The following is a 26,143-nucleotide window of genomic DNA, read 5'->3' as shown; positions in this document are numbered from 1 at the left end:
TCAGTGAATCCCAGGAAGACGGGTGCAGGGCCCGGACTCCCCCCACACTCCGTGACACCCTGTTACTGCAAAAGTCCTTCTCTCTGGTCACACACTCCCAGGAGTTAACCGCCCCCTGGAACCGTCTCTCTCTGAAGCTTCAGCACGCCTGGTCCCCGTCAATCCCCCTTCGTTTTACTGTTCCCCAGTCACTTACTGCAGGAAGCGCCGTTCACGGGGTGCAGTAGATCCCACCGCTACCACCAGTTGTCACGGAGTGTGGGGGAGTCCAGGCCCTGCACCCCTCTTCCTGGGATTCACTGAGACTCTCAGCCAGCCAGTAAAACAGAAGGGTTATTGGACAACAGGAACACAGTCCAAAACAGAGCTTGTGGGTACACCCAGGACCCCTCAGTCAAGTCCTTCTGAGGGAGCAGGGAGCTTAGACCCCAGCCCTGGGGTTCCCTGTGTTCCTCCACCCAGCCCCAAACTGAAACTAAACCCCCCTCAGCAGGCTCCCTCCTGCAGCCTGTCTTCACATTCCCAGGCAGAGGTGTTACTTCCCCCTGCCCCTCCCGGCTCAGGTGACAGGCTCTCAGGTCTCCCATCCCCAGGGCACATTCCCAGGTCAGCACTCCCCCCTCCCTGCTGCGTCCCATCGTCACACCAGCACACGCCGAGAAGCGGAAGGGAAGGGTGCCCAACTCCCAGTGGCACCAGCGAGTAAGCAGCTAGCACCACCAGGGCAGCACGATGCCAAGAGCCAGTTCCTTTACCTGCATCCCCCCAGGGGGTCGAGGCCTGGCATTGACGCCTGAGCCCGCTGCCGGGCACCCCCCACATGCCAACAGCCTATGCTCCAAGGCAGAACCCGTCTGCACAAGCCTGGCCACTTGCCAGCCCAGCAGAAACCTGGGCAGAGTGACTGGGAAGTGGAAGGGGCTAGCGCCGCACAGGCCCAGCGCACGAGCCCCCCAGCCTGGGCGTGGCGTGGGTCACAGACTGCAGGCCAGCAGCGTGGAGAGGCCCCATGGATGCCCCCCACCAGAGGGACCTTGTTCTTTGCCCAGCCGAACACATGCCCTCGCCTGGCTCCCGGGAAGTGCCAGGGTCTTGTTCTGCTCTGTCTCTGACCCGCTCTGTGGGCCTGGGCATGACACAGGCAGGGAAACTGAGGCAGCAGCCGGTTCCCCGGTTCCTAGTGTTCCCCGTCAGTTTGTTTTGCACACTCCTCGGGACACGGACTAGCTTTGCCACGCAAGGGCACTGCCCTAAGAGGAGGCCTCGTTACCACGTCCCACCCTACCGAGCACTCAGCCTGCGGGCAGCACGCTCTCCCGCCGGGTGCCGGACTCACTGGGGCCAGAGAGCCCGGGAGAACCCCGAGTCTGGGCTGCCCTCCCCTCCCCTCCCCTTTCCTTCTAGCTGCCTGGCTCCCCACAAGAGACGCTGCACCGCCGGGAGGAGGGCGTGGATCCGTCGGCCCACGCAGCGCCAACCACTCTGGCGGGGAGGCAAGGCCTTGTGACTTCGCCCCCACTCCCTGCGAGGGCCCAGGCCGTCCCTCTGGGGCTCCATGCAGAGCCGAAGCCCAGCACAGCTGTCGGGGCCCAGGCTGAGGTGTGAACCCCTCCCCACCGGCTGCCACTCTCCGCCAAAGCCCAGCCTGGCAGCTGCCAAGCAAGGGGATCTGGGAGCAGGGCCGCTCATGGCCTGCCTTGGGGCCGTCGTGCCTTCTTCCCAGAGCGCCGGGCAGGCGGCGAGGGCTGCAGGAGCAGCGGGCACCAGGAAGCTCCTGCAGGGCAGTGCTACCCCTACCAGCTGTGCCGTGCCCGCGGCGCCCAGGGGAAGGGTGGACCTAGACCCAAGGCAGCGGGCAGCGGAGACGCCCTTTGGGGTTTATTCCACTAAGGCTGAATACAACAGACCCAGTGGACCCGCCTGAGCGCACCGTGGGGCTCAAGGGTCACCGGCCCAGCCTGCGGCCCTCTCCGGAGACCTGAGCTACAAACCCGCTCCAGCCCAGCGCTCAGCTGCCCACGGCCAGCAGGGCCGAGAGCAGTGGCGGGGCACTGGGGCCAGGCTGGGGCATGCCCGTGCTGGGCAGGGGACCTGGGGGGAGCTGAGAGGACCCAGCTGCCTCGGTGCGGAGCCACCCACTCTTGGAGCTGATGCCGGCCAGAGCCAGGACTCCCACATCCCGGGGGCTTTGAAGGGCAATGAGGAGGCTCCACAGCAGGCCCACAACTCAGCCCTCCAGCCTGGCAACCCCCAGAGCCCAGGTGCGCAGGAGACAGCAGAGCCACCCTCTGGCTGGCAGCCACGGAGCCCAGCGAGCCCCCGCCGTCCACAGGCTACAGCCACCAGAACCCCGGCCCATGCCCAGCTCCTGCCACGCACGACACGCTCACCCTCCAGGGAGCTTGGGCTGGATGGGCAATGCAGCACCAGGCGGGCACGTGCCAGCGGCTGAGAACCCCTCGCCCAGCCAGGAGAGTGTCTGCCCGGCCACGGGGGACAGAGTGCTCCCCCAGCCCGCCAAGCCGGGATTCCCACCCCCGAGGCCGGCCAGACAGCGCCTCACATCTGCACGTGGCCAGGCAGACAACACTGGCAGGCCGCGCGGCTCGCAAGCCGGCAGCCCCCTGAGCCCAACAAAGGCAGCAGTGAGCCACTCAATCCGCGTGTGCGCGCGGCGAGCCAAGCGACGGCATCTTCAGCGGCGCGATGCAGGTCTAGGCCACCGCGCAGGAGAGCAGACGCCCCGAGGACAAGCACCGCTCGCGGCAAATGCCAGCCCAGCTCCCTGGAACAGGGACCCGGCTCCAGTCCTGGGGCTTCCTGGTACCATTCGTGAGCCACGCCGCACCTGCCACACCTGCCCGGCGCCTCCCCCTACACCCAGCCAGGGCCTGCGTGAGCCACGCCGCGCCCGCCACACCCGCACGGCCTCTCCCCCTGCACCCGGCCAGGGCCTGCGTGAGCCACGCCACGCCCGCCACACCCGCACGGCCCCTCCCCCTGCACCCGGCCAGGGCCTGCGTGAGCCACGCCACGCCCGCCACACCCACACGGCCCCTCCCCCTGCACCCGGCCAGGGCCTGCGTGAGCCACGCCGTGCCGGCCACACCCACACGGCCCCTCCCCCTGCACCCGGCCAGGGCCTGCGTGAGCCACACCGTGCCGGCCACACCCACACGGCCCCTCTCCCTGCTCCCGGCCAGGGCCTGCGTGAGCCACACCGCGCCGCCCACAGACGCCCGGCGCCTCCCCCTGCACCCGGCCAGGGCCTGCATGAGCCACGCCGTGCCGTCCACACCCGCCCGGCGCCTCCCCCTACACCCAGCCAGGGCGTGCGTGAGCCACGCCGCGCCGGCCACACCCACACGGCCCCTCTCCCTGCACCCGGCCAGGGCCTGCGTGAGCCACACCGTGCCGGCCACACCCACCCGGCGCCTCCCCCTGCACCCAGCCAGGGCCTGCGTGAGCCACGCCGTGCCGGCCACACCCACACGGCCCCTCCCCCTGCACCCGGCCAGGGCCTGCGTGAGCCACACCGTGCCGGCCACACCCACACGGCCCCTCTCCCTGCTCCCAGCCAGGGCCTGCGTGAGCCACACCGCGCCGCCCACAGACGCCCGGCGCCTCCCCCTGCACCCGGCCAGGGCCTGCATGAGCCACGCCGTGCCGTCCACACCCGCACGGCCTCTCCCCCTGCACCCGGCCAGAGCCTGCGTGAGCCACGCCGTGCCGTCCACACCCGCCCAGCCTCTCCCCCGGCACCCAGCCAGAGCCTGCGTGAGCCACGCCGCGCCGCCCACACCCACCCGGCCCCTCCCCCTGCACCCGGCCAGGGCCTGCATGAGCCACGCCGCGCCCGCCACACCCGCCCGGCGCCTCCCCCTGCACCCGGCCAGGGCCAGCTTGCACTGAGCGACGCTGGGACCAGCAGCCTGGGCACTGGGCACCACGCCAGGGCCCGGCTCTGGCCTCAAAAACACGCCTCAGCAGCCCCCAACTCACCCTTGGAATCTTCTGGGTCAGCCCCTCCCCCGCCATGCTCTCCGGGGACCGGCCGTGGGGCCGCCCCATCTTCAGTCTTCAGGAGACCGCCAAGTGGGGCCACTGCCTCCCCAGTCCAGCAGGGTGAGGCTCTTCGGGGGAGGCCCAGCTGCCCACCTTCCCCTCCCCTCACGCAATGGGGGGTGTTCCCCTGCCCCAGCCCCTGGCAGGCTGTGCCCACCCCCTCCCCGGCCCCACAACAGCCGCAGCCCCTCGTACCAGGCCGGAGACCGGGCCAGTGCCAGTCCTCGAGCAGCGGGCACAAGGCCAGCCCACGCCAAGGCACCGATGGCCAGGGCTGGCGACCCACCCACCGGCTGGCCAACCAATCCCATGGCCCCGAGACAGCGACCCCTACCTGCTTGGTGCCCTCTGCGTCCCCCTCCCCTCTTCCCATGCCCCCGCTGCCCTCTGCCAACCCTCCCCAGCCCGGCCCCTCTGCCCCCCAGCCCCCTGCCAACCCTCCCCAGCCCGACCCCTCTGCCCCCCAGCCCCCTGCCAACCGTCCCCAGCCCGGCCCCTCTGCCCCCCAGCCCCCTGCCAACCCTCCCCAGCCCGGCCCCTCTGCCCCCCAGCCCCCTGCCAACCCTCCCCAGCCCCCGCTGCCCCCTGCCAACCGTCCCCAGCCCGGCCCCCTCTGCCCCCTGCCAACCCTCCCCAGCCCGGCCCCCCTCTGCCCCCCCAACCCCCTGCCAACCCTCCCCAGCCCGGCCCCTCTGCCCCCTGCCAACCGTCCCCAGGCCCCCGCTGCACCCTGCCAACCGTCCCCAGCCCGGCCCCTCGCCCCCCCAAGCCCCTGCCAATCCTCCCCAGCCCGGCCCCCTCTGCCCCCCCACCCCCTGACAACCATCCCCAGCCCGGCCCCTCTGCCCCCCAGCCCCCTGCCAACCCTCCCCTGGCCCCTCTGCTCCCCCAGCCCCCTGCCAACCCTCCACAGCCCGGCCCCCTCTGCCCCCCCACCCCCTGACAACCATCCCCAGCCCGGTCCCTCTGCCCCCCCAGCCCCCTGCCAACCGTCCCCAGCCCGGCCCCCTCTGCCCCCCCAACCCCCTGCCAACCGTCCCCAGCCCGCCCCTCTGCCCCCCAGCCCCCTGCCAACCCTCCCCTGGCCCCTCTGCCCCCCCAGCCCCCTGCCAACCCTCCCCAGCCCGGCCCCCTCTGCCCCCCCACCCCCTGCCAACCCTCCCCAGCCCGGCCCCCTCTGCCCCCCCAGCCCCCTGCCAACCCTCCCCAGCCCGGCCCCCTCTGCCCCCCCACCCCCTGACAACCATCCCCAGCCCGGTCCCTCTGCCCCCCCAGCCCCCTGCCAACCGTCCCCAGCCCGGCCCCCTCTGCCCCCCCAGCCCCCTGCCAACCGTCCCCAGCCCGCCCCTCTGCCCCCCAGCCCCCTGCCAACCCTCCCCTGGCCCCTCTGCCCCCCCAGCCCCCTGCCAACCCTCCCCAGCCCGGCCCCCTCTGCCCCCCCCCCCCCTGCCAACCCTCCCCAGCCCGGCCCCCTCTGCCCCCCCAGCCCCCTGCCAACCCTCCCCAGCCCGGCCCCCTCTGCCCCCCCAGCCCCCTGCCAACCCTCCCCAGCCCGGCCCCCTCTGCCCCCCCACCCCCTGCCAACCCTCCCCAGCCCGGCCCCCTCTGCCCCCCCACCCCCTGCCAACCCTCCCCAGCCCGACCCCCTCTGCCCCCCCACCCCCTGCCAACCCTCCCCAGCCCGGCCCCCTCTGCCCCCCCACCCCCTGCCAACCCTCCCCAGCCCGACCCCCTCTGCCCCCCCACCCCCTGCCAACCCTCCCCAGCCCGGCCCCCTCTGCCCCCCACCCCCTGCCAACCCTCCCCAGCCCGGCCCCCTCTGCCCCCCCAGCCCCCTGCCAACCCTCCCCAGCCCGGCCCCCTCTGCCCCCCACCCCCTGCCAACCCTCCCCAGCCCGGCCCCCTCTGCCCCCCCACCCCCTGCCAACCCTCCCCAGGCCCCGTTACCTGGGAGCGGAGGTGACCCGGGTTCATGTCCGAGCAGCGCCAGGGCTGGGAACAAACCAGGGAAAGCGCCAGTGAGACCCGGGCCCCCCGGAGCCCCCCCGGCCCCCCGCGTCACCCCCCCAGAGCCCCCCCGCCCGGAGCCCCCCCGCAGCCCCCCCGGCCCCCGCCCGGGCCCCCCGGAGCCCCCCTCGCCCGGAGCCCCCCCAGTCACCCCCCAGGGCCCCCCCGGAGCCCCCCGCGTCAGCCCCCAGGGCCCCCCCGGCCCCCGCCCGGGCCCCCCCGGAGCCCCCCTCGCGACACCCCCGCGCGGCTCTCACCGGCCCGGCCCATCCCCGGCTCCAGCCGCCGCCATCTTGCCGCGCCTCCCACCGACGCCCCGGGCGCGCGCCGAGCCCCGCCCTTCCGGGGCCGCCCAGGCCCCGCCCACCGCCGCTGGGGGCGGGGCCTCGCTGCTGCCTGGACCAGGAGGCGGCCGCAAGGGGCGGGGCCGCGGTGGGGGGCGGGGCCGGGAAGAGGCGGGGCGGGGCCGCGGTGGGGGGCGGGGCCGGGAAGAGGCGGGGCGGGGCTTCCCTGATGTGGGCGTGGCCCTGCCCCCCGCCTACCGCAGCGGCGTCTCCTTCCTCTCCTCTCGCTGCAGGTCACTCTTCCTGCGCTCCCCGCCCTGGCCCTGCCTCAGTTTCCCTGTCTGCTGCCCCGCCCTGGCCCTGCCTCAGTTTCCCTGTCCGCCGCCCCAACCTGGCCCTGCCTCAGTTTCCCTGGGTGCTGCGCCAACCCTGCGGGGGTGGGAACTGGGGGTGTGATCTTGCTGAGGCCCTCAGGGCAGGTGGGGCTGCCCAGCTGTTTGCAGCTGTGTGACCAGAGACCCAGAGGGGGTGCGACCAGGTGACACCTTTTGCTGGGAAGCGAGACAAAGAGGCAGAGGAGGGGCATGAGGGGCTGTGAGCTGGGTGAGGGTCCCATGGATGGGGCCCTAGCCCTGCCTATGGCCCAGATCCCTGTGCAGACCCAGGAGGGGTCGGGCTGGCTGGTCGTTCGGGTTCTCCAGGATATCGGCTGTGAGGTCCTGTTGCGGGGTGACTGTGTCTCTTTGGGACAGGATCCAGACCCTGCTCCTGTAATGGCCAAGGGTTTGAATTTGAATCCAAGGAACCAATCGGTGGAGAGGGAAATGGTCAGTGAAAATGCAGATGACCTGGCTGGCAGTGGGGAGGAGCTGCAGGGGGGAGGGCAGGATACCTGGCTAGCAGGGGGGAGGGCAAGATACCTGCCTGCTGTAACCAGCCCCCTGGGGCTGGGTGGGACACAGAGATGCTCCCTGCCCTCCTGCACCCCGGAGAGGGGGCTCACACTGGCTCCGATGCTGTAAGGAGAGCAGAGAGCTCACTGCCTGCCCCCACTGGGACAGCAAGGGCAGCGCTGAGCAAGGGGGGAGCTGAGACCCCAGCTGAGGAGGGGGACCCACAGGCAGGGCAGTTCGGCTGCCAACCAGGTTTAGCTGGTCCAGAGATGCTGCTGGGAAGTGATCCCACGGCAGGGAGGGAGCGACCAGGGACAAGGCTCAGCAGGGCTGTGACCCCAGGCCCAGCCCGCGAGAGGGAGCAGGTCCCACTCCCTCCCCCAGCAGCTGAATTCCAGACCGAGCTGCGGAAGGATCCCTCCTAGGAGGAGCTGAGGGGATTTGCTGGCCACAGGCTGCAAACCCCCATGGGGAAGGCTGCAGGGACAGATTCCTGTGGGAGAAGGGATTCCTGTACCGGGAAGGGGCTCCCCCAGGGGAAGTAGAACCGTGGGGGATCAGGAGGCCCCTGGGGTGCCCCAGAAGTGTCGCCACCGGCTGTCGTACCTGGCCCACAATGACCCTCTCGCGGGACACCAGGGGATCCAGGCCCCAGGCAGTGGCTGCTGCAGAACCGTGACTGACCCGGAGTCTGGGACGCGGCCCAGTGGCATGGCAGGTCCTGCGACCCCAGCCAGAGGGGGGGGAAGGCCGGGATAAGGGAGAAGCTCCCTTGAGACCCCTGCCCATCTGTCACGGGGTCCCCGGGCGATGCTCTGGAGCTGCTCCCTACGAAGCCACTCAGGACTCTGGGGAAGTCTCCTCTCTGAGAGCAGACTGTCTGCAGGACACACAGCTCACCCGGCTTCCACCTTCCTGGGTCTGACCTGGGAGCATTCAGCCTCCTCTGCCCCTCCGTGCGCTTCCCACAGCGAGTCCACCCAGGCGGGGTCCTGGGGAAGCCAGAGGGTCCTGCCCCCCAACTCCGCAGTCAGACGTGACTCTCAGCCAGCCAGGAAAATGGAGGTTTATTAGACGACAGGAACATGGTCTAACACAGAGCTTGTAGGTGCAGAGAACAGGACCCCTCAGCTGGGTCCATTTTGGGGGGCAGTGAGCCAGACAACCCCGTCTGCCCTTCACGTCCCCAGCCAGCCCCAAACTGAAACCCCCTCCAGCCCCTCCTCCTCTGGGCTTTGTCCCTTTCCCGGGCCAGGAGGTCTCCTGGTTCCTTTGTTCTCCAACCCTTTAGCTCTCATCTGGCAGGGGGGAAGGGCCAGGCCATCAGCTGCCAGGAAACAGGGTGTCGGCCATTCTCTGTGTCCAGACCCCTGCCCACACCTGCCCTCTAGGGCTCTGCAATGATCACACACCCTTAACCCCACCACCTAGGTACTTAAGAACTGCATAGTGGAAACTGAGGCACCCCCACACTATTCAGCGGAAACATTAAGAACAGTCCCACTTCGTCACACCATCATAGAGGAGCCCTTCCAGAAGGGGGCTCTGGACATAGTGGGGCCCCTCAGCAAGGCGACCCGGGCAGGGAAGAAATACGTCCTGGGGGTGATGGATTTCTCCACCCGCTACCCTGGGGCGGGGGCTCTGTCCTCCACCAAGGCAGACACCAGGGCAGACGCGCTGCTGACCATCTTCAGCAGAGGGGGGGTCCCCAGCAAGGTCCTTACAGACCAGGGGTCCAATGTCCTGTCAGCCTTGCTCCTGGGCTGGTGGGAGAAATGGGGGGTCTGGCCCACCTGGGCCTCTGCAGGTCACCCTCCGTCCCAAGGGCTGGTGGAGAGAGTTTATGGGACCCTGGGGTTGATGCTGAGGACTTTTACGAATCAGCATCCGCAGGATGGGGACAAGGACCTGCCCCACCTGGTATGTGGTATAGGGAAGTGCCCCAGGAATCCACCAGGTTCTTCCCTTTGAGCTGCTCTATGGGAGGAGAGTGAGGGGACCCTGGACTTGGTAAGGGCCGATTCGGAGAAGGGGGAAGACCCCCGGGGGGATCTCTTCCCTGAGGTGGGGGCCAATCCTCCCATCAGGTGTCCCCTGTTCAGAGTCCCTGGGAAAACAGCCCAGAGCCTGGAGAGAGAGGTCAAGGACAGGCTGGCTTTAGGGGTGATCCAGCCGTTCAACAGCCCATGGGCCTGGTCCCCAAGAAAGACGGGTCGATCCAATTCTGTGGGGACTATCAGAAGCTGAATGCCAACACCGTGTCCGATGCCTACCCCAGGCCTAGGCCTGGGGAGATTCTAGACAGGCTGGGGGGGCTCATTACCTCTCTACTATGGATCTCCCCAAAGGCGACTGGCAGGTGCCTTTGGACCCAGATGCCAGGTTGAAATCTGCCTTCACCACCCCTTTGGGGCTCTCTGAGTTCCTGGTCCTGCCTTTCGATCTCAAGGGGGCATCAGCCACCCCCCAGCGTGGGGTGGATCGGCTACTGAGGGGGATGGAGAATTTGGCCCTGGCGTCCATTGATGACACCTGTGTCTCTAGCCAGGCCTGGGAGGAACACGTGTCCCAGGTGAAGAGGGTGCTGGGCTGCCTCAAGGAGGCAGGACTGTCGGTAAAAGCTGGAAGGTGTAAGGTGGGGGTGGCAGAGGTGTCGTACCTGGGCCACAAGGTGGGGAGCGTCTGCCCAAGCCCAGAGCCAGCCAAGGTGGAGACGATCAGAGATTGGCCCTTTCCCCAGACCAAGAAACAGGTCCAGGCCTTTATCGGGATGGCGGGGTACTACCGGGGGTTTGTACCCCACTTGAGCTCCCCAACAGCCCCCATCACTGAGCTATGTAAGAAGGGGAAGCCAGACGAGGTGGTCGGGACCGAGCAGTGCCAGAGGGCTCTCTGTGCACTGAAGGAAGCTCTAATCCAGGGCCTGGTAAATCTGGTAAACCCGGACAGTGCCAAGCCCTTTACAGTATCACCAACGCCTCAGACGCAGGGCTGGGCACGGTGCTGATGCAGGTCGATGCTAAGTGGGGGAGACACCCCATCGGGTACCTGAGCAAGAAGCTGCTGCCCTGGGAGCAGAACTATGCGGCCATTGAGAAGAAATGCCTGGCCATGGGCAGGCCCCTGAAAAGCTGCAGCCGGATCTATTGGGGCGGCGCTTTGCGGTGTATCCTGACCCCTCTGCCCCGACGTGGCTGCATCCAGTGAAAGGTGCTGATGCCGAGCGGTGGGTGACAGAGACACCTGGTCAGAGGGTGGCCAAGGTCAAGATGGGGGCTCTTAACCAAGAGAGCCCGAATCACAGCCCTCCAGACTGGAGCGCTGGGAGAAGACCCGATCCCAGTTTGAACCCCAGGGGTTGTGGAGTGGCAAAAGGGCACGGGCCACGTAAACCTTCCCGCATAACCCCAAACACCTCGCCAACCCTCTTCCAGGGCTCCTCCCCCAGTCTGCTCAGCCCACCCCCAGGATCCTCTCTCTCCCAGGACCTCTCCAGCTCCCTTATACTGGGGAAGAGAGCTCGGGAGCATCATGGATCTGCCGGATCTGGGCTGTGCCCCCGCTTATAAACAGTTCACGGGAGGGACCCCTCAGCTGGCCTGACCCCCAGGGTCCCGCTCTCCCTCCAGGCCAGCCACGCGACCAATGTTCCCTCTAATTTTTAACAGGCCATGTGCGCAAAATGTTTCTTCTGTGCTGCCGCCGAAGCCAAAAGAAGAAAAAAAGAGCCCCCCGCCGAAGCCGGAGCGCGTGGGGCATCGCCGTGTGCGCGGGGTTTCAGGTCTGCGCGCGCTCAGCTCAGAGGGAACAGTGCACACGACTTCCTGCGTCCCCCCGATCTCTGCCCAGTGTGTCCAGCCGTGATGGGCCCTGGGACCCGTGTCCCCACTGCAGGGCCCCCGCCCAGCTGGGAGCTGCAGCCCCCTCCCGCCCCCCCTACACCCAGCCGGCTCCACGGACCCTCCCGAGCTAGGTCGGTCTCAGCCAGGCCTTAGCACCCCAGGCAGGGAAGCCACAGCCCTGCCCCATGAGCAGCCATTTAACCGCTTCGCATCCACAGGGCAGCAAAACAAGGTACAGCGGGGAAACTGAGGCACACATGGCAGAAAATTCCCACGTGGTCACAGTGAGGCCCTGGCTCAGAGAGCCGGCCCGGCAGGCTGTTAGCTGGGGGGGCGAGGTACCCCCGCAGCCGGTGTGCTGCCCTCAGGGGCCCTGCGGTGGTTCTAATCTGCCGGCTCCTCCCAGCCGCTCCCCGGGGCAGCCATTACAGGCTGGCACCCGGCCTGATTGGCGCCTTTAGTTTCACAGGCTCCGGACTCAGGTGCGCAGGGCCCCATGGGGCCCCGGCTCGGTTGCTAAGATCCAGCGTGAGCTGCCGAAGCCGGAGGAGCCGCTGCTCCGGGCCAGGCTCGCAGGGACAGGCCTGGCACCTCACCCAGCCCGGCGCCAGCATGAGCCGCCAGCCGCAGGCCACCGCCCGGCCTGAGGCGGGCAGGAGGGGGCTGATCAGCACGGCGCAGTCCAGCGCAGGTGTGGGGCCTGCGGAGGGGTGAGTGGGGGGGGCAGAGCTCCCCGGTGCCCCACACGCTGAGCTATCCGCAGGCACAGTGTCAGTCCCGAGGCGGGTCCCGGGGGTGCGGAGCAGGGCTGGGGAATGGGGTCCCGGGAGCCCCAGCCCCACGGGACGCTGGAGAGAGGCAGCAGGGCCTGGGCCGGGATATCCGGGGCCTGGGGGCGTTGCCAGCCCGGGTTACGGGCGCATCCCTGTGGGCGCACCGAGACCAGGGCGGGGTCAGAGACAGGGGCAGCACCCCAGGGAGCCATCGCTGCCCTCCCCAGCGCACTGATCCCTGCCCACTGGTGCCACCCCTGCCACCCAGGGCACAGAGCCACCGGGCACCACGCGCCGGAGCCCGGGGAGCTCAGAGTCGGCGCCAGGCGCTAAAGCCCACGCGTGTCTCCCAGCAGCGGGGGCTGTGCCCCGAGGACCTGGGTCCTGGACCCCTCCGGGGATGTGCACTATTGGTGGCTCAATATCATGGTGGTTCCCATCCTGTACAACTGGATCATCCTCATCTGCAGGTGGGTGCGGCTGGGGGCCACGGGGGCGGGGCTGGGGGATCAACTGAGGCACAGGCTGGGGGGTGACTGGGGCATGGCTGGAGGGAGGCGGAGGCATGGGCTGGGGGGGCAGCCCAGGGAATCAGGCACTGACGGGGGCACCCCAGATCCGCTGTCCCTCTCCAGCCCCCGGTGCCCTGGGAGGCAGCTCCGCAGCCCCCCGGTGCTGAGACAGCTGAGTACCCAGGAGTCCTGGCTGCTCTTCTTGCCCCGAGCGTCCTGGGGACACACTTGGGATCCTTCCTGTCCTGTTACTGTGCACGGCTACCAGCTGCTGCGCTCCGCCCCAGAGGCGGCTGCATCCCAGGGCCAGGAGGAGCTAGTGACATCCGGGGGAGCGTTACTGGCCCGGCCGAGTTCAGGGGGACGGGCTGACTGAGGGGATCCCCCCACCCCCGGGGGCAGGGCAGCGCTGCCATCCCCAGCGGGCAGGTGGGGCCAGGGCCTAGCACGGGGCATCGACCGCACAGCGGGCACGGAAGGCAGCTCTGCCCAGCCCCATTGCCGGCCCGGACGCCCGGGCATCCGTCCATTCGCAGCCGAGCCCACGAGCCAAGGGCCCCCCGGGCCGGCTGGGGGGTGTCCAAGCCGGGTGGGGCAGGAGGGGGCGGGGATGGGGGGCACCCCAGGCAGGTGCCCGTGGGCAGCTGCCGGCACCGGGGTGACGCACCGGCTCGGCCGCTCGCAGGTCCTGCTTCCCCGAGGTGCAACAGCTGCACCTGGCCCTGTGGCTGAGCCTGGATTACCTGAGTGACCTGCTTTACCTGCTGGACATCGCGGTGCGCCTCCACACTGGTGAGCCCCCGCCGCCCCCCAGCCTGCCCCCCGCCGGCCAGAGCCCAGCCGCCTGCCCCCGTCCACACAGCTCCCCTGCCCACCGTGCCCAGCCCCCCGCCCTGCCCGCCATCCGCACAGCCCAGCCCCCCGCCCTGCCCCCCGCCGGCCAGAGCCCAGCCGCCTGCCCCCGCCCACACAGCTCCCCTGCCCACCGTGCCCAGCCCCCCGCCCTGCCCGCCATCCGCACAGCCCAGCCCCCCGCCTTGCCCCCCATCCACACAGCCCAGCCCCCCGCCCTGCCCCCCCGCCGGCCAGAGCCCTGCCGCCTGCCCCCGCCCACACAGCTCCCCTGCCCACCGTGCCCAGCCCCCCGCCCTGCCCCCCATCCGCACAGCCCAGCCCCCCGCCCTGCCCCCCGCCAGCCAGAGCCCAGCCGCCTGCCCCCGCCCACACAGCTCCCCTGCCCACCGTGCCCAGCCCCCCGCCCTGCCCGCCATCCGCACAGCCCAGCCCCCCGCCCTGCCCCCCCGCCAGCCAGAGCCCAGCCGCCTGCCCCCGCCCACACAGCTCCCCTGCCCACCGTGCCCAGCCCCCCGCCCTGCCCGCCATCCGCACAGCCCAGCCCCCCGCCCTGCCCCCCGCCAGCCAGAGCCCAGCCGCCTGCCCCCGCCCACACAGCTCCCCTGCCCACCGTGCCCAGCCCCCCGCCCTGCCCGCCATCCGCACAGCCCAGCCCCCCGCCAGCCAGAGCCCAGCCGCCTGCCCCCGCCCACACAGCTCCCCTGCCCACCGTGCCCAGCCCCCCACCCTGCCCACCATCCGCACAGCCCAGCCCCCTGCTCTGCCCCCCGCCAGCCAGAGCCCAGCCGCCTGCCCCCGTCCACACAGCTCCCCTGCCCACCGTGCCCAGCCCCCCGCCCTGCCCCCCATCCGCACAGCCCAGCCCCCTGCTCTGCCCCCCACCAGCCAGAGCCCAGCCGCCTGCCCCCGCCCACACAGCTCCCCTGCCCACCGTGCCCAGCCCCCCGCCTTGCCCCCCATCCTCACAGCCCAGCCCCCCGCCAGCCAGAGCCCAGCCCCCTGCCTTGCCCCCCATCCGCACAGCCCAGCCCCCTGCTCTGCCCCCCGCCAGCCAGAGCCCAGCCGCCTGCCCCCGCCCACACAGCCCCCCTGCCCAGACCCCGGCCCTGCCCCCTGCCCACCCTGCCCCCCATCCAGGTTCTCCCGATCCCCAAGGACCAATCCCCAGACCCAGGTCAATATACAAATCAGATCTTACCCACAAATCACGCTGTTGCCAATCCTTTCGAATCTAAAATCTAAAGGTTTAGTCATAAAAGGGAAAGATACAGACGGGAGCTAGAATGGGTGAAATGGAGTCAATGACAGACAGTCACGGCCAAGTTCTCGGTTCAGGCTTGTAGCAGGGATGGAATAAACGGCAGGTTCAAATCAAGTCTCTGGAGAACATCCCCAGCTGGGATGGGTCTTTCAGTCCTTGGTTCAAAGCTTCGGTTTGTAGCCAAGTCCCTCCAGAGGTCTGAAGCAGGACTGAAGACCAGATGGAGAAGCTGCAGCAGGTTTTTACAGTCTCTTGCCATGTGGTCTCTCTTTCTTTGTCCCAAAGACAAGCTGCCCATCGCATGGCCTGGAAACACCTCAGAGTCCTGTCCATAGGCAGGTCCCTGCACACCTGGCTGAGTCCCCAGGCCTGTCTGCCTTCTCTCAGTGGGTCAGTTGTGTAGCTGATGGTCCTTAATCGGCTACCCAGCAGGCTGGGCTGAGCTGACACCAACTTGTCTGGGGTGTCACCCAGAAGCGTAGCACACGTTTGAACTACAGACAGGACAGAGCCAATGTTCATAAGTTCAACTACAAAAATCATACAAAAATGTAACCCTTCTGCCCGTCAGAGCTGGCAGCAACAAGGGCCGGGTTCCGTATCTAGGGGATCCATTCCAATAACACAATGCAAAACCGGCTCGAGCCCCCACCCAGTGACCTGAGACAAATATATACCACCCCCGCTGGGCGCCTCCAAGAGGCAATACTTCCCCTCTCGCAAGCACATAGTCTGAGTGTAGCAATGTGGCATTATGTTGGGGAGACACCACCAACAGGATTCGTAACACAACCCATGAGCAAAAAAAACCCACCCCAAGCAAATTGGGGCGTGTCCTTTCCCTTTGGTTCTTGAGTCCAGCAACCCCAAATCACCCAAAGTCCCAAAAGTCCAATGACCCAAAAGTCTCTGTCCCTGGTCAGGGCAGCCCCAGAGTTCGAAAGTTTATCTGCAGAGTTTTACCTCCCAACCTGGGTGGAGATGGGACGGGGGTAAGAGGCACCTTACATGACCTGAAGCTGACCGCCCCACAGCTCCATAGGCCTTCGCTCCGCCAGCCGCCCCACAGACTGCTTTGCTCAGCTCCACATCCCACCCGCAGCTCCCGCCGTCCTACGAACTGCTCCACCAGCCTGTCCACAAGGCACTCCAGCCATCCCGCAAACTGCTCCACAGTATATCTTCAGGTTCCCCCACTACTTAACACAACGCTCAGTGATTTCAGCTCTTAGTCAGTTCAGCTCTTTGGTGATCTCAGCCTGTAGGAGGGGAGCCTCAGTGCTGGTTCACTGTTAGCCCAAAGTGAGCTCAGCAGCCTGTAACTAGACTTCTAATGAAATCAAAATTAGCTCTGATATTCCACAGTGGAGAGAGGAGGAAGTGCAATTAGCATGTAAGGCCCTCACCAAGGAGCCCATGACACCAAGTATTAATACTTCTCCCCAGCCTCTCTCCCTTCACAGAGTTTTGGAACCCATGACCCTTGCCTAGCGAGTGACACTTAGTTGATGGTGAGTCCCTCCATCATAACAAAAGGCCAAGTACAGTTCCAAGCACAGTTCCCATAATCAGGGTAATAACAATTTATTCTTCCCACCCCAATAACAGAGACACTGGGGATCCCACAGCAGCCAAAGTGACCATTTGGGCAGCTATGGCCTCATTCTAGGCGGGGTGGGTGTGCCTATGCAAATGAGATCGGCCCCTGAAGTTCTTTTCCACAACTTGCCACACCTCACCACCAGATGTCAGGGTGGAGCTCATCCTGACTCTGCTCACACAACAATGATCTACACGGTCCCAGTTCATGTCAATAACATCACACCCCCACCCGCCGAGCCCAGCCCCACCCCCAACCCTTCGGTCCAGCCCTCCCCAAGTCCCCATCACGGGCACCTGGGGGCTCCTGTGGAGTGGGGAGCGTGGAGTGGTGCGTGCTGGGGCTCATAGTCTGCACAAGCGAGCGTTCACCCTGGGCTTGCAGGAGGCTGCAGCCCGGCACCTGGGCCACACCGTGCCCAGGAGGAGCCAGCGCCAAGGCCACAGCTGGCAGTGGGCCCCCTAGAGAGCCCAGCCCCAGAGCAGCCCCCCAGCCCCGCCTCGTGCTTCGCAAATCCTGACCCCTGGAAAGCCCTGGGAACCCGGCCTTGGGAGCCCCCCCGAACCCTGGCCCCAGGGAGCCCTGCTGGGGGCACACGCCCAGAGCCGTGGGAGCCCTGTGCTCAGTGCCCCGCCCTCCCCCCGGCAGGCTTCCTGGAGCAGGGGATGCTGGTGCGGGACCGGGCCCAGATGGCCCAGCACTACCTGCGCTCTGCCCACCTGCCGTGGGACGTGGCCTCGGTGCTGCCCACCGACCTGCTGTACCTGCGGCTGGGCCTGCGGGTGCCGGCCGTGCGGGCCAACCGCCTCCTGCGCACGCCGCGCCTCTTCGAGGCCCTGGACCGGCGGGAGACGCGCACGGCCCGGCCCCACGCCTTCCGCATCGCCAGGCTCATGCTCTACGCCTTCGTCGCCATCCACTGGCACGCCTGCGCCTACTACGCGCTCTCGGGCGCCATCGGCTACGGGGCGGACGCCTGGGTGTACCCCAACCACAGCCGGCCCGGCTTCGCCCGCCCGCTCCGCCAGTACCTCCACAGCTTCTACCTCGCCACGCTGGTGCTGGCCACCGTGGGCGACACGCCCGCGCCCCAGCGCCCGGAGGAGCTCCTCTTCACCGCGGCCGGCTTCCTGCTGGCCGTCCTGGGCCTCGCCACCGTCCTGGGCAGCGTGGGCTCCGTCGTCGCCAGCCGCAGCGCGGCCGAGGCCGCCCTCTACCCCGACGCCGAGCGGGTGCGGGGCTACCTGCGGCTGCACCGCGTGGGCCGGCGCCTGGAGACCCGCGTGGCCCGCTGGCACCAGCACCTGCAGCTCCACCAGAAGGTGACCAACGAGCAGCAGGCCCTGCAGCACCTGCCCCGGCCGCTGCGGGCCGAGGTGGCGGTGAGCGTGCACCTGGCCACGCTGCGCAAGGTGCAGCTCTTCCAGGCCTGCGAGCGGGGCCTGCTGGAGGAGCTGGTGCTCCGGCTGCGGCCCCAGGTCTACAGCCCGGGCGAGTACGTCTGCCGCAAGGGCGACATCGGGCGGGAGATGTACTTCGTCCGCGAGGGGCGGCTGGCCGTGGTGGGCGACGACGGGCGCACGCAGCTCGCCGTGCTGGGCGAGGGGCTCTACTTCGGGGAAATCAGCATCATTAACATCAAGGGTAAGGCTGGCGGCCAGCTCCCGCCCGCCCCGCAGCCCCTGCCCCTGCCCCCTGCTCCCGCCCCCTGCTCCTGCCCTGTCTTCATCCCCCGGCTCCCGCCCCCGGCTCCCGCCCGCCCCGCAGCCCCTGCCCCTGCCCCCGGCTCCCGCCCCCGGCTCCCGCCCGCCCTGCAGCCCCTGCCCCTGCCCCCTGCTCCCGCCCTGTCTTCATCCCCCGGCTCCCGCCCGCCCCGCAGCCCCCGGCTCCCGCCCCCTGCTCCCGCCCTGTCCTCATCCCCCGGCTCCCGCCCGCCCCGCAGCCCCCGGCTCCCGCCCCCTGCTCCCGCCCTGTCCTCATCCCCCGGCTCCCGCCCTCCCCGCAGCCCCCGGCTCCCGCCCCCGGCTCCCGCCCGCCCCGCAGCCCCTGCACCTGCCCCTTGCTCCCACCCCCTGCTCCCGCCCTGTCCTCATCCCCCGGCTCCCGCCCGCCCCGCAGCCCCCGGCTCCCGCCCACCCCGCAGCCCCTGCTCCTGCCCCCTGCTCCCACCCCCTGCTCCCGCCCTGTCCTCATCGCCCGGTTCCTGCCCGCCCCGCAGCCCCCGGCTCCCGCCCACCCCGCAGCCCCTGCTCCTGCCCCCTGCTCCCACCCCCTGCTCCCGCCCTGTCCTCATCGCCCGGTTCCTGCCCGCCCCGCAGCCCCCGGCTCCCACCCCCGGCTCCCGCCCGCCCCGCAGCCCCTGCTCCTGCCCCTTGCTCCCACCCCCCTGCTCCCGCCCTGTCCTCATCCCCCGGTTCCCGCCCACCCTGCAGCCCCTGCCCCCTGCCCCCTGCTCCCACCCTGTCCTCATCCCCCAGTTCCCACCCCCCCGCAGCCCCTCCTCACACCCCCTGCTCCCGCCCCGCAGCCCCCTTTCCTGCCCCTGCCCCACCCTCATCGCCCAGTTCCTGCCCCGCCCCACAGCCTCCTATTCCCGCTCCGCCCTCTGCTCCTACCCCGCCCTCATCCCCCGGTTCCCGCCCGCCCCACAGCCCCCTGCTCCCACCCACCCCGCAGGCCCTGCTCCTGCCCTGCAGCCCCCAGTTCCCGCCCCGCCGTCATCCCCCAGTTCCCGCCCGCCCCACAGCCCCAGGCTCCCACCCCACAGGCCCTGGTCCCACCCTGCAGCCACTTGCTCCCACCACCTGCTCCCACCCCGCCCTACAGCCCCAATTCCTGCGCACCCCTTCCTCCCTTCCTGCCCTGCAGCCCCCTGCTCCCGCCCCCTGCTCCCAACCCGGCCTACGTCCCGGGGCCAGGCGGGATGTTGGGGGCTCCAGGGCCTGGGCCTGGCAAGATGTTGGGGGCTCAGGGGCTGGGGCCAGCTGGGATCTTGGGGGCTCCGGGGCAGGGCCAGCCGGGATCTTGGGGGCTCCGGGGCCGGGGCCAGCCGGGATCTTGGGGGCTCCGGGGCCGGGGCCAGCCGGGATCTTGGGGGCTCCGGGGCCGGGGCCAGGCGGGATCTTGGGGGCTCCGGGGCCGGGGCCAGCCGGGATCTTGGGGGCTCCGGGGCCGGGGCCAGGCGGGATGTTGTGGGTTCCAAGGCCGGGGACAGGCGGGATCTTGGGGGCTCCAGGGCAGGGCCAGCCGGGATCTTGGGGGCTCCGGGGTCGGGGCCAGCCGGGATCTTGGGGGCTCCGGGGCCGGGGCCAGCCGGGATCTTGGGGGCTCCGGGGCCGGGGCCAGCCGGGATCTTGGGGGCTCCGGGGCCGGGGCCAGCCGGGATCTTGGGGGCTCCGGGGCCGGGGCCAGCCGGGATCTTGGGGGCTCCGGGGCCGGGGCCAGCCGGGATCTTGGGGGCTCCGGGGCCGGGGCCAGGCGGGATGTTGTGGGTTCCAAGGCCGGGGCCAGGCGGGATGTTGGGGGCTCCGGGGCCGGGGCCAGCCGGGATCTTGGGGGCTCCGGGGCCAGGGCCAGCCGGGATCTTGGGGGCTCCGGGGCCGGGGCCAGCCGGGATCTTGGGGGCTCCGGGGCCGGGGCCAGGCGGGATGTTGTGGGTTCCAAGGCCGGGGCCAGCCGGGATCTTGGGGGCTCCGGGGCCGGGGCCAGCCGGGATCTTGGGGGCTCCGGGGCCGGGGCCAGCCGGGATCTTGGGGGCTCCGGGGCCGGGGCCAGCCGGGATCTTGGGGGCTCCGGGGCCGGGGCCAGCCGGGATCTTGGGGGCTCCGGGGCCGGGGCCAGCCGGGATCTTGGGGGCTCCGGGGCCGGGGCCAGCTGGGATGTTGGGGGCTCCGGGGCCGGGGCCAGCCGGGATCTTGGGGGCTCCGGGGCCGGGGCCAGGCGGGATGTTGTGGGTTCCAAGGCCGGGGACAGGCGGGATCTTGGGGGCTCCAGGGCAGGGCCAGCCGGGATCTTGGGGGCTCCGGGGTCGGGGCCAGCCGGGATCTTGGGGGCTCCGGGGCCGGGGCCAGCCGGGATCTTGGGGGCTCCGGGGCCGGGGCCAGCCGGGATCTTGGGGGCTCCGGGGCCGGGGCCAGGCGGGATCTTGGGGGCTCCGGGGCCGGGGCCAGCCGGGATCTTGGGGGCTCCGGGGCCGGGGCCAGCCGGGATCTTGGGGGCTCCGGGGCCGGGGCCAGCCGGGATCTTGGGGGCTCCGGGGCCGGGGCCAGGCAGGATGTTGTGGGTTCCAAGGCCGGGGCCAGGCGGGATGTTGGGGGCTCCGGGGCCGGGCCCAGGGATGTTCAGGGTTCGCCCGGCTGCACCCCTGGGGCGAGTGGGGGCCTCGGTCCCAGCAGGTCCTGTCTCCGCAGGGAACAGGTCGGGGAACCGGCGCACGGCCAACATCCAGAGCATCGGCTACTCGGACCTGTTCTGCCTGTCCAAGGAGGACCTGCAGGCCGTGCTGAGCGAGTTCCCCAGTGCCAAGGCCGCGCTGGAGGCCAAGGGCCGGGAGATCCTCCTGGGCATGGACAAGCTGGACGTGAAGGCCGTGGAGGAGGAGAGCGCGCGCCAGCGGGAGGCCGAGCGGCGTACGGGGGCCCTGGAGGACGCGCTGGACGCCCTGCAGACCAAGTTTGCCCGGCTGCTGGCCGAGCTGGAGTCCAGCGCCTTCAAGCTGGCGCTGCGCATCGAGCGCCTGGAGTGGCAGACGCAGGCCTGGGCTGGCGCCGGCGGGGAAGGCCCAGGGGCTGTGCCCAGGCAGTGAGGGGCGAGGCCGGCTCGTGGCCCCCCGTCCCAGTGGAGCCCAGAGAGGCCGGCGGGTCCCAGTGCAGGGCTGGGCTGCTGTGGCGGGGGGGGGAGCCAGGTGTCACAGACCCCCAGGTCGCGCCCACTCTCGGCCCTGTGCGGTCCCTGGGGGGAGCCCCCTTCAGTGTGACAGCCCTTCTCGGGGGGCCGCTCTCTCTTGGGGTGTGACGAAGTGGGACTGTTCTTAATGTTTCCTCTGAATATTGCGGGGGTGCCTCAGTTTCCCCTAGGCAGTTCGTAAGTATCTAGGGGGTGGGATAAGGGTGTATGATTGTTGCAGAGCCCTAGAGGGCAGGTGTGTGCAGGGGTCTGGACACAGAGAATGGCCGACACCCTGTTTCCTGGCCACTGATGGCCTGGCCCTTCCCCCCTGCAAGGTGCCGACGGAAGGTGTTGGGGAGCAAAGGGATCAGGTGGCCTCCTGGCCCGGGGGAGAGACAAAGGCCGGAGGAGGGGCGGGGGAGTTTCAGTTTGGAGCTGGCTGGGGTCAGAGGTCAGACCCAGGAAGGTGGAAGCCGGGTGAGCTGTGTGTCCTGGTCTCACGGGGTCCCCGGGCCATGCTCTGGAATGGCTCCCCACGAAGCCAGGCAGGACTCTGGGGAAGTCTCCTCTCTGGGAGCAGCCTGTCTGCAGGGCACACAGCTCACCCGGCTTCCACCTTCCTGGGTCTGACCTCGGAGCATTCAGCCTCCTCTGCCCCTCCCTGCGCTTCCCACAGCGAGTCCGCCCAGGCGGGGTCCTGGGGAAGCCAGAGGGTCCTGCCCCCCAACTCCGCAGTCAGACGTGACTCTCAGCCAGCCAGTAAAACAGAAGGTTTATTAGACGACAGAAACACGGTCTAAACCAGAGCTTGTAGGTGCAGAGAACAGGACCCCTCAGCCGGGTCCATTTTGGGGGGAGTGAGCCAGACAACCCCGTCTGCCCTTCACTCCATGTCCCCAGCCAGCCCCAAACTGAAACTCCCTCCAGCCCCTCCACCTCTGGGCTTTGTCCCTTTCCCGGGCCAGGAGGTCTCCTGATTCCTTTGTTCTCCAACCCTTTAGCTCTCACCTTGCAGGGGGGAAGGGCCCAGGCCATCAGTTGCCAGGAAACAGGGTGTCGGCCATTCTCTGTGTCCAGACCCCTGCACACACCTGCCCTCTAGGACTCTGCAATGATCATACACCCTTATCCCACCAACTAGATACTTATGAACTGCCTAGGGGAAACTGAGGCACCCCCACACTATTCAGAGGAAACATTAAGAACAGTCCCACTTCGTCACATCTCTCCCCCCTTCGAGATCGAACTGAGCGGGGTCACTTTAGCCAGTGACCTGGGGAAGTTCGAAGCCACCAACGTTCCCATGGATGCCCCAGCATGTCTCCCATTCCTTGGTGGGAGTTACACCAGGCCCTTCCAGTTTCACGCCCTCCCTTAGGTCCGGGGTGGTCGATACCACTCGCAGACCGCATATGGGAAGGTTTCTGTGGCCCGTGCCCTTTGGCCACCCCAAAACCCCAGGGGGTCAAACTGGGATTGGGTCTTCTCCCCAACAAGCTGGCCAAACACAGCCACTTGGTTATAGGACTGTTTAACTTTCTTAACAGCTTTCACTTCATCGGAGACCTTCTCAAAGCTATCCACACTGGATCTTTTAACAGGAAAGTCAGTGGATCCATTCACAACAGAAAATTTCTGGCTGTTAGGAACTGAAACTTTCTTGATTAAATCACTTTCACACCCTTCAGTTGCAGTAAACTGCTTGCAAAGACTCCATGAGGATTCCTTTCCCTAGGGGCTTTTCTATGCAACAATTCACCCTTCACAGAAATTCTGCTCTTACCCTCTTTACCTAGGGCTTGCTCTAGAGGAACACTTTCCTGAGCAACAACAGACTCTTTCTGGGTCTCCCTTACATCCAGGATTACCTCTGGCCCATCCGGCGGATTCCTACACAATCCCCTTTCAGGCAAACTTACAGACTTCCTAGATAACAGGTCAGAAGCATTCGCCTTCCCTTTGCCACACACAGGTTCAGGAATCTTTTCCTTCTTGCTACAGGTTTCCACACCCTCAGTAGGTAACACAATCCCATCACCTTCACGCTCTCCTTGTGCCCTGGCTAGGATCTCACCCTGATTAGACAGAGTTGCTACACCCTTTCCCAGCCACACACTAGCACCAGGCAAAATACAAGCACCAGAATTGTCTGGGCTCTGGGATTTTACATAGACCCTAACTGGATGCGACCGAGTTACAGGGCCATTCTCCCGAGCAGACACAAACTTAGGACCATTCCCTTCCTGGGCTTTAGCTGAATCCAGAACCAACTCTGAGACAACTGCACGACCCTCAACCATCACAGGCTGAAAGGCCCCTTCTGTCTGCTCCACAGACAAAGAAGAGCCGGACACACTTTCTCCTTTCCCAGACACCCAGCTTGGGATCTCTTTCCCCTGGTCCCAGCACACAAGGCTGGTCACAGACAACTGCTTGGAGACCGGGGTAGGTCCCTCCATGGGCAAGTCAATACCCCTGACAGACACAGACACGTTTCCTTCCCTGTCACAATTCTCCACCCAGCCAACAGGTAAGGTCCAGGGACACTCATCTTCCACTCTCCTCGCCTTCCCACCCTGCTGACTAGACACAGCCATCAGCTCACAAGGCTGCCTAGGCTCATCCAAACTTCCCTTACCAAGCACCTTACCACTCCCCACAGATCCCCTGCCCTGCCTGTGTCTCCCCCCACTCAGCTGGGGTCTCCGCTCCCACTGTGCTCAGCACTGCCCTTGCTGTCCCAGTGGGGGTATTCGCTGCTTTCCTCACTGCATGAGAGCCAGCATGAGCCACCTGAGCCCCCCTCTCTGGTGTGCAAGGGAGGCGGGGAGCCCCAGGGGTCTGGTTACAGGCAGGCAGGTACCCTGAGCCCAGCAGCTCCTCTCCCCCGCCCCTGGGACCGCTCGCTGCAATCCCACGGGGGACCCTGTTACTGCCAAAGTCCTTCTCTCTCCCAGGGCCGAGCTGCAGGCTCCTCCGCCCCTGAGACTGCTCACCACAGTTCCCAGGGGGACCCCATTACTGCACAGTCCTTCTTGCTGGTCACACACTCCCAGGGGTTAACCGCCCCCCAAAACCGCTCCTCTCTGAGCCTTCAGCACGCCTGGTCCTCGTCAATCCCCCTTCGTTTAACTGCTCCACAGTCACTTACTGCAGGAAGCGCCGTCCACAGGGTGCAGTACATCCCACTTCTGCCACCAGTTGTCACGGAGTTCCCGGGTGATGCTCTGGAACTGCTCCCTTCAAAGCCAGGCAGGACTCTGGGGAAGTCTCCTCTCTGGGAGCAGCCTGTCTGCAGGACACACAGCTCACCCAGCTCCACCTTCCTGGGTCTGACCTCGGAGCCTCCAGCCTCCTCTGCCCCTCCGTGCGCTTCCCACAGCGAGTCCGCCCAGGCGGGGTCCTGGGGCAGCCAGAGGGTCCTGCCCCCCAACTCCGCAGTCAGATGGGACTCTCAGCCAGCCAGTAAAACAGAGGTTTATTAGACGACAGGGACATGGTCTAACACAGAGCTTGTAGGTGCAGAGAACAGGACCGCTCAGCTGGGTCCATTTTGGGGGGCAGTGAGCCAGAGAACCCCGTCTGCCCTTCACTCCATGTCCCCAGCCAGCCCCAAACTGAAACTCTCTCCAGCCCCTCCTCCTCTGGGCTTTGTCCCTTTTCTGGGCCAGGAGGTCACCGGATTCCTTTGTTCTCCAACCCTTTAGCTCTCACCTTGCAGGGGGGAAGGGCCCAGGCCATCAGGTGCCAGGAAACAGGGTGTCGGCCATTCTCTGTGTCCAGACCCCTGCACACACCTGCCCTCTAGGGCTCTGCAACGATCATACACCCTTATCCCCACCACCTAGATACTTATGAACTGCCTAGGGGAAACTGAGGCACCCCCACACTATTCAGAGGAAACATTAAGAACAGTCCCACTTCGTCACACCTGGGGACAGGCTGCTCACAGAGAGGAGGGTCCCCCAGAGTCCTGCCTGTCTTCATGGGGAGCAGTTCCAGAGCATCGCCCGGGGACTCTGGGACAGGGGGGCACTGAGGGGTCGTACCATGGCACGGGGTATGGGGGGGGTCACTGGGGGTCGTACCACATCACGGGACTCTGTGGGGGTGCGGGGGGGTTGTACCACGTCACGGGGCTCTGGGGGGGCTGTCTCCCGGCCGCGTGGGCGGGCAGCTCTGGGCGCCAGGTGCCCAGACAATGGGCGAGCGGCTGGGGTGAAAAACTGCAGCTGTTCCCCACCCGCCCCCCCCGGGTAAACAGGCCGGAGCTCGGAGCCGCGAGTCAACATGGCCCCGCCCGGCAAGCGCGATACCCGTGCCGCCCGCCCGCCCGCTCGGATAAGCAGGGCAAACACAGGATGCCTGCGGGGCCAGGCGCTGCCGGGAGACAGCGTCCGCTCCCCGGGCCCCTCACCCGACGTGGGGCAGCTCCAGCCTGGCCCTGCCCCCCACGCAGCACCCCGGGCCCACCCGCCCCAACGCGACTCCCCACAGCACCGGCCACCCGGACGCCTGGGTTCTGCTCCTGGTCCCCTCCCCGGTCTCTGATCCCAGACCCCCATTCGGCCTGTGGGTGGTGTCTGGGCCCAGCCCCGGGCCGGGGGATCCGGCTACACAACCCCCAGGGACCCTGTGGGGCTGGGCCTGGATCCGCCGCAAACCGATGCCGGGTGCCAGCCAGGGGGCGTTGAATGGACCTGGGGTTCCAGCAGCTTTTCCTGGGGGCCGGACCCCCAAGCACCACTCCCCCCGCATCCTGGGGGCCGGACCCTTGGGCCCCGCTTCCCCAGCCCTGTCCTGGGGGCCGGACGCCCGGCCACACTGCCCCCCATCACACTAAAGAGTGTAAAATGTTCATAAATACGAATAAAAAGCGGGGGGTCAATGGCCCAAGATTAGGCCACGAGGCGTCGTGGTTTACGGTATTTTGGCTGCGGCTTCAAACGCTGGAAGTGGCCCGGGCCTCTCTGGACCCCTGCGAGGGCCTGGCCAGGCCCAGCACCCACGTGGGCTCCCCCCGAACCCCTCACTTCCCGCTGGGCTCCGAGGTTAGAGCCAGGCTCTGGGGCCTGGGGGAGACGGAGGGACCCTGTGTGGGACACCAGGCAGTGCCTGGAACTGAAATTCACCAACCCTGGGGCTGGAGGGGAGCCGGCGC

General features: G+C 68.0%; 2 protein-coding genes across 2 annotated transcripts in view; one reads left to right on the top strand and one right to left on the bottom strand.

The window, feature by feature from the left end:
• The window catches only part of FHIP1B (FHF complex subunit HOOK interacting protein 1B), a 29,483-nt gene extending 23,034 nt beyond the window's left edge, over positions 1-6,449 (bottom strand). Inside the window, 2 exon segments of the mRNA XM_037907088.2 lie at positions 6,013-6,057; positions 6,330-6,449. The gene's annotated coding sequence lies outside the window, so the exon portion shown is untranslated.
• Positions 6,450-10,258: 3,809 nt separating this feature from the next.
• CNGA4 (cyclic nucleotide gated channel subunit alpha 4) lies at positions 10,259-20,899 on the top strand. Its single transcript, XM_037889532.2, has 6 exons — positions 10,259-10,418; positions 10,961-10,979; positions 12,242-12,337; positions 13,065-13,171; positions 16,744-17,739; positions 20,505-20,899. Exons 1-6 carry the CDS (start codon positions 10,259-10,261, stop codon positions 20,897-20,899), a joined length of 1,773 nt encoding a protein of 590 aa, XP_037745460.2.
• The last annotated feature ends 5,244 nt before the right edge of the window (positions 20,900-26,143 follow it).

The sequence above is a fragment of the Chelonia mydas genome, chromosome 1, assembly GCF_015237465.2.
Source record: "Chelonia mydas isolate rCheMyd1 chromosome 1, rCheMyd1.pri.v2, whole genome shotgun sequence".
NCBI lineage: Eukaryota > Metazoa > Chordata > Testudines > Cheloniidae > Chelonia > Chelonia mydas.
Note: the sequence above shows the minus strand (reverse complement) of the source record. Positions and strands in the feature narration are given on the sequence as shown.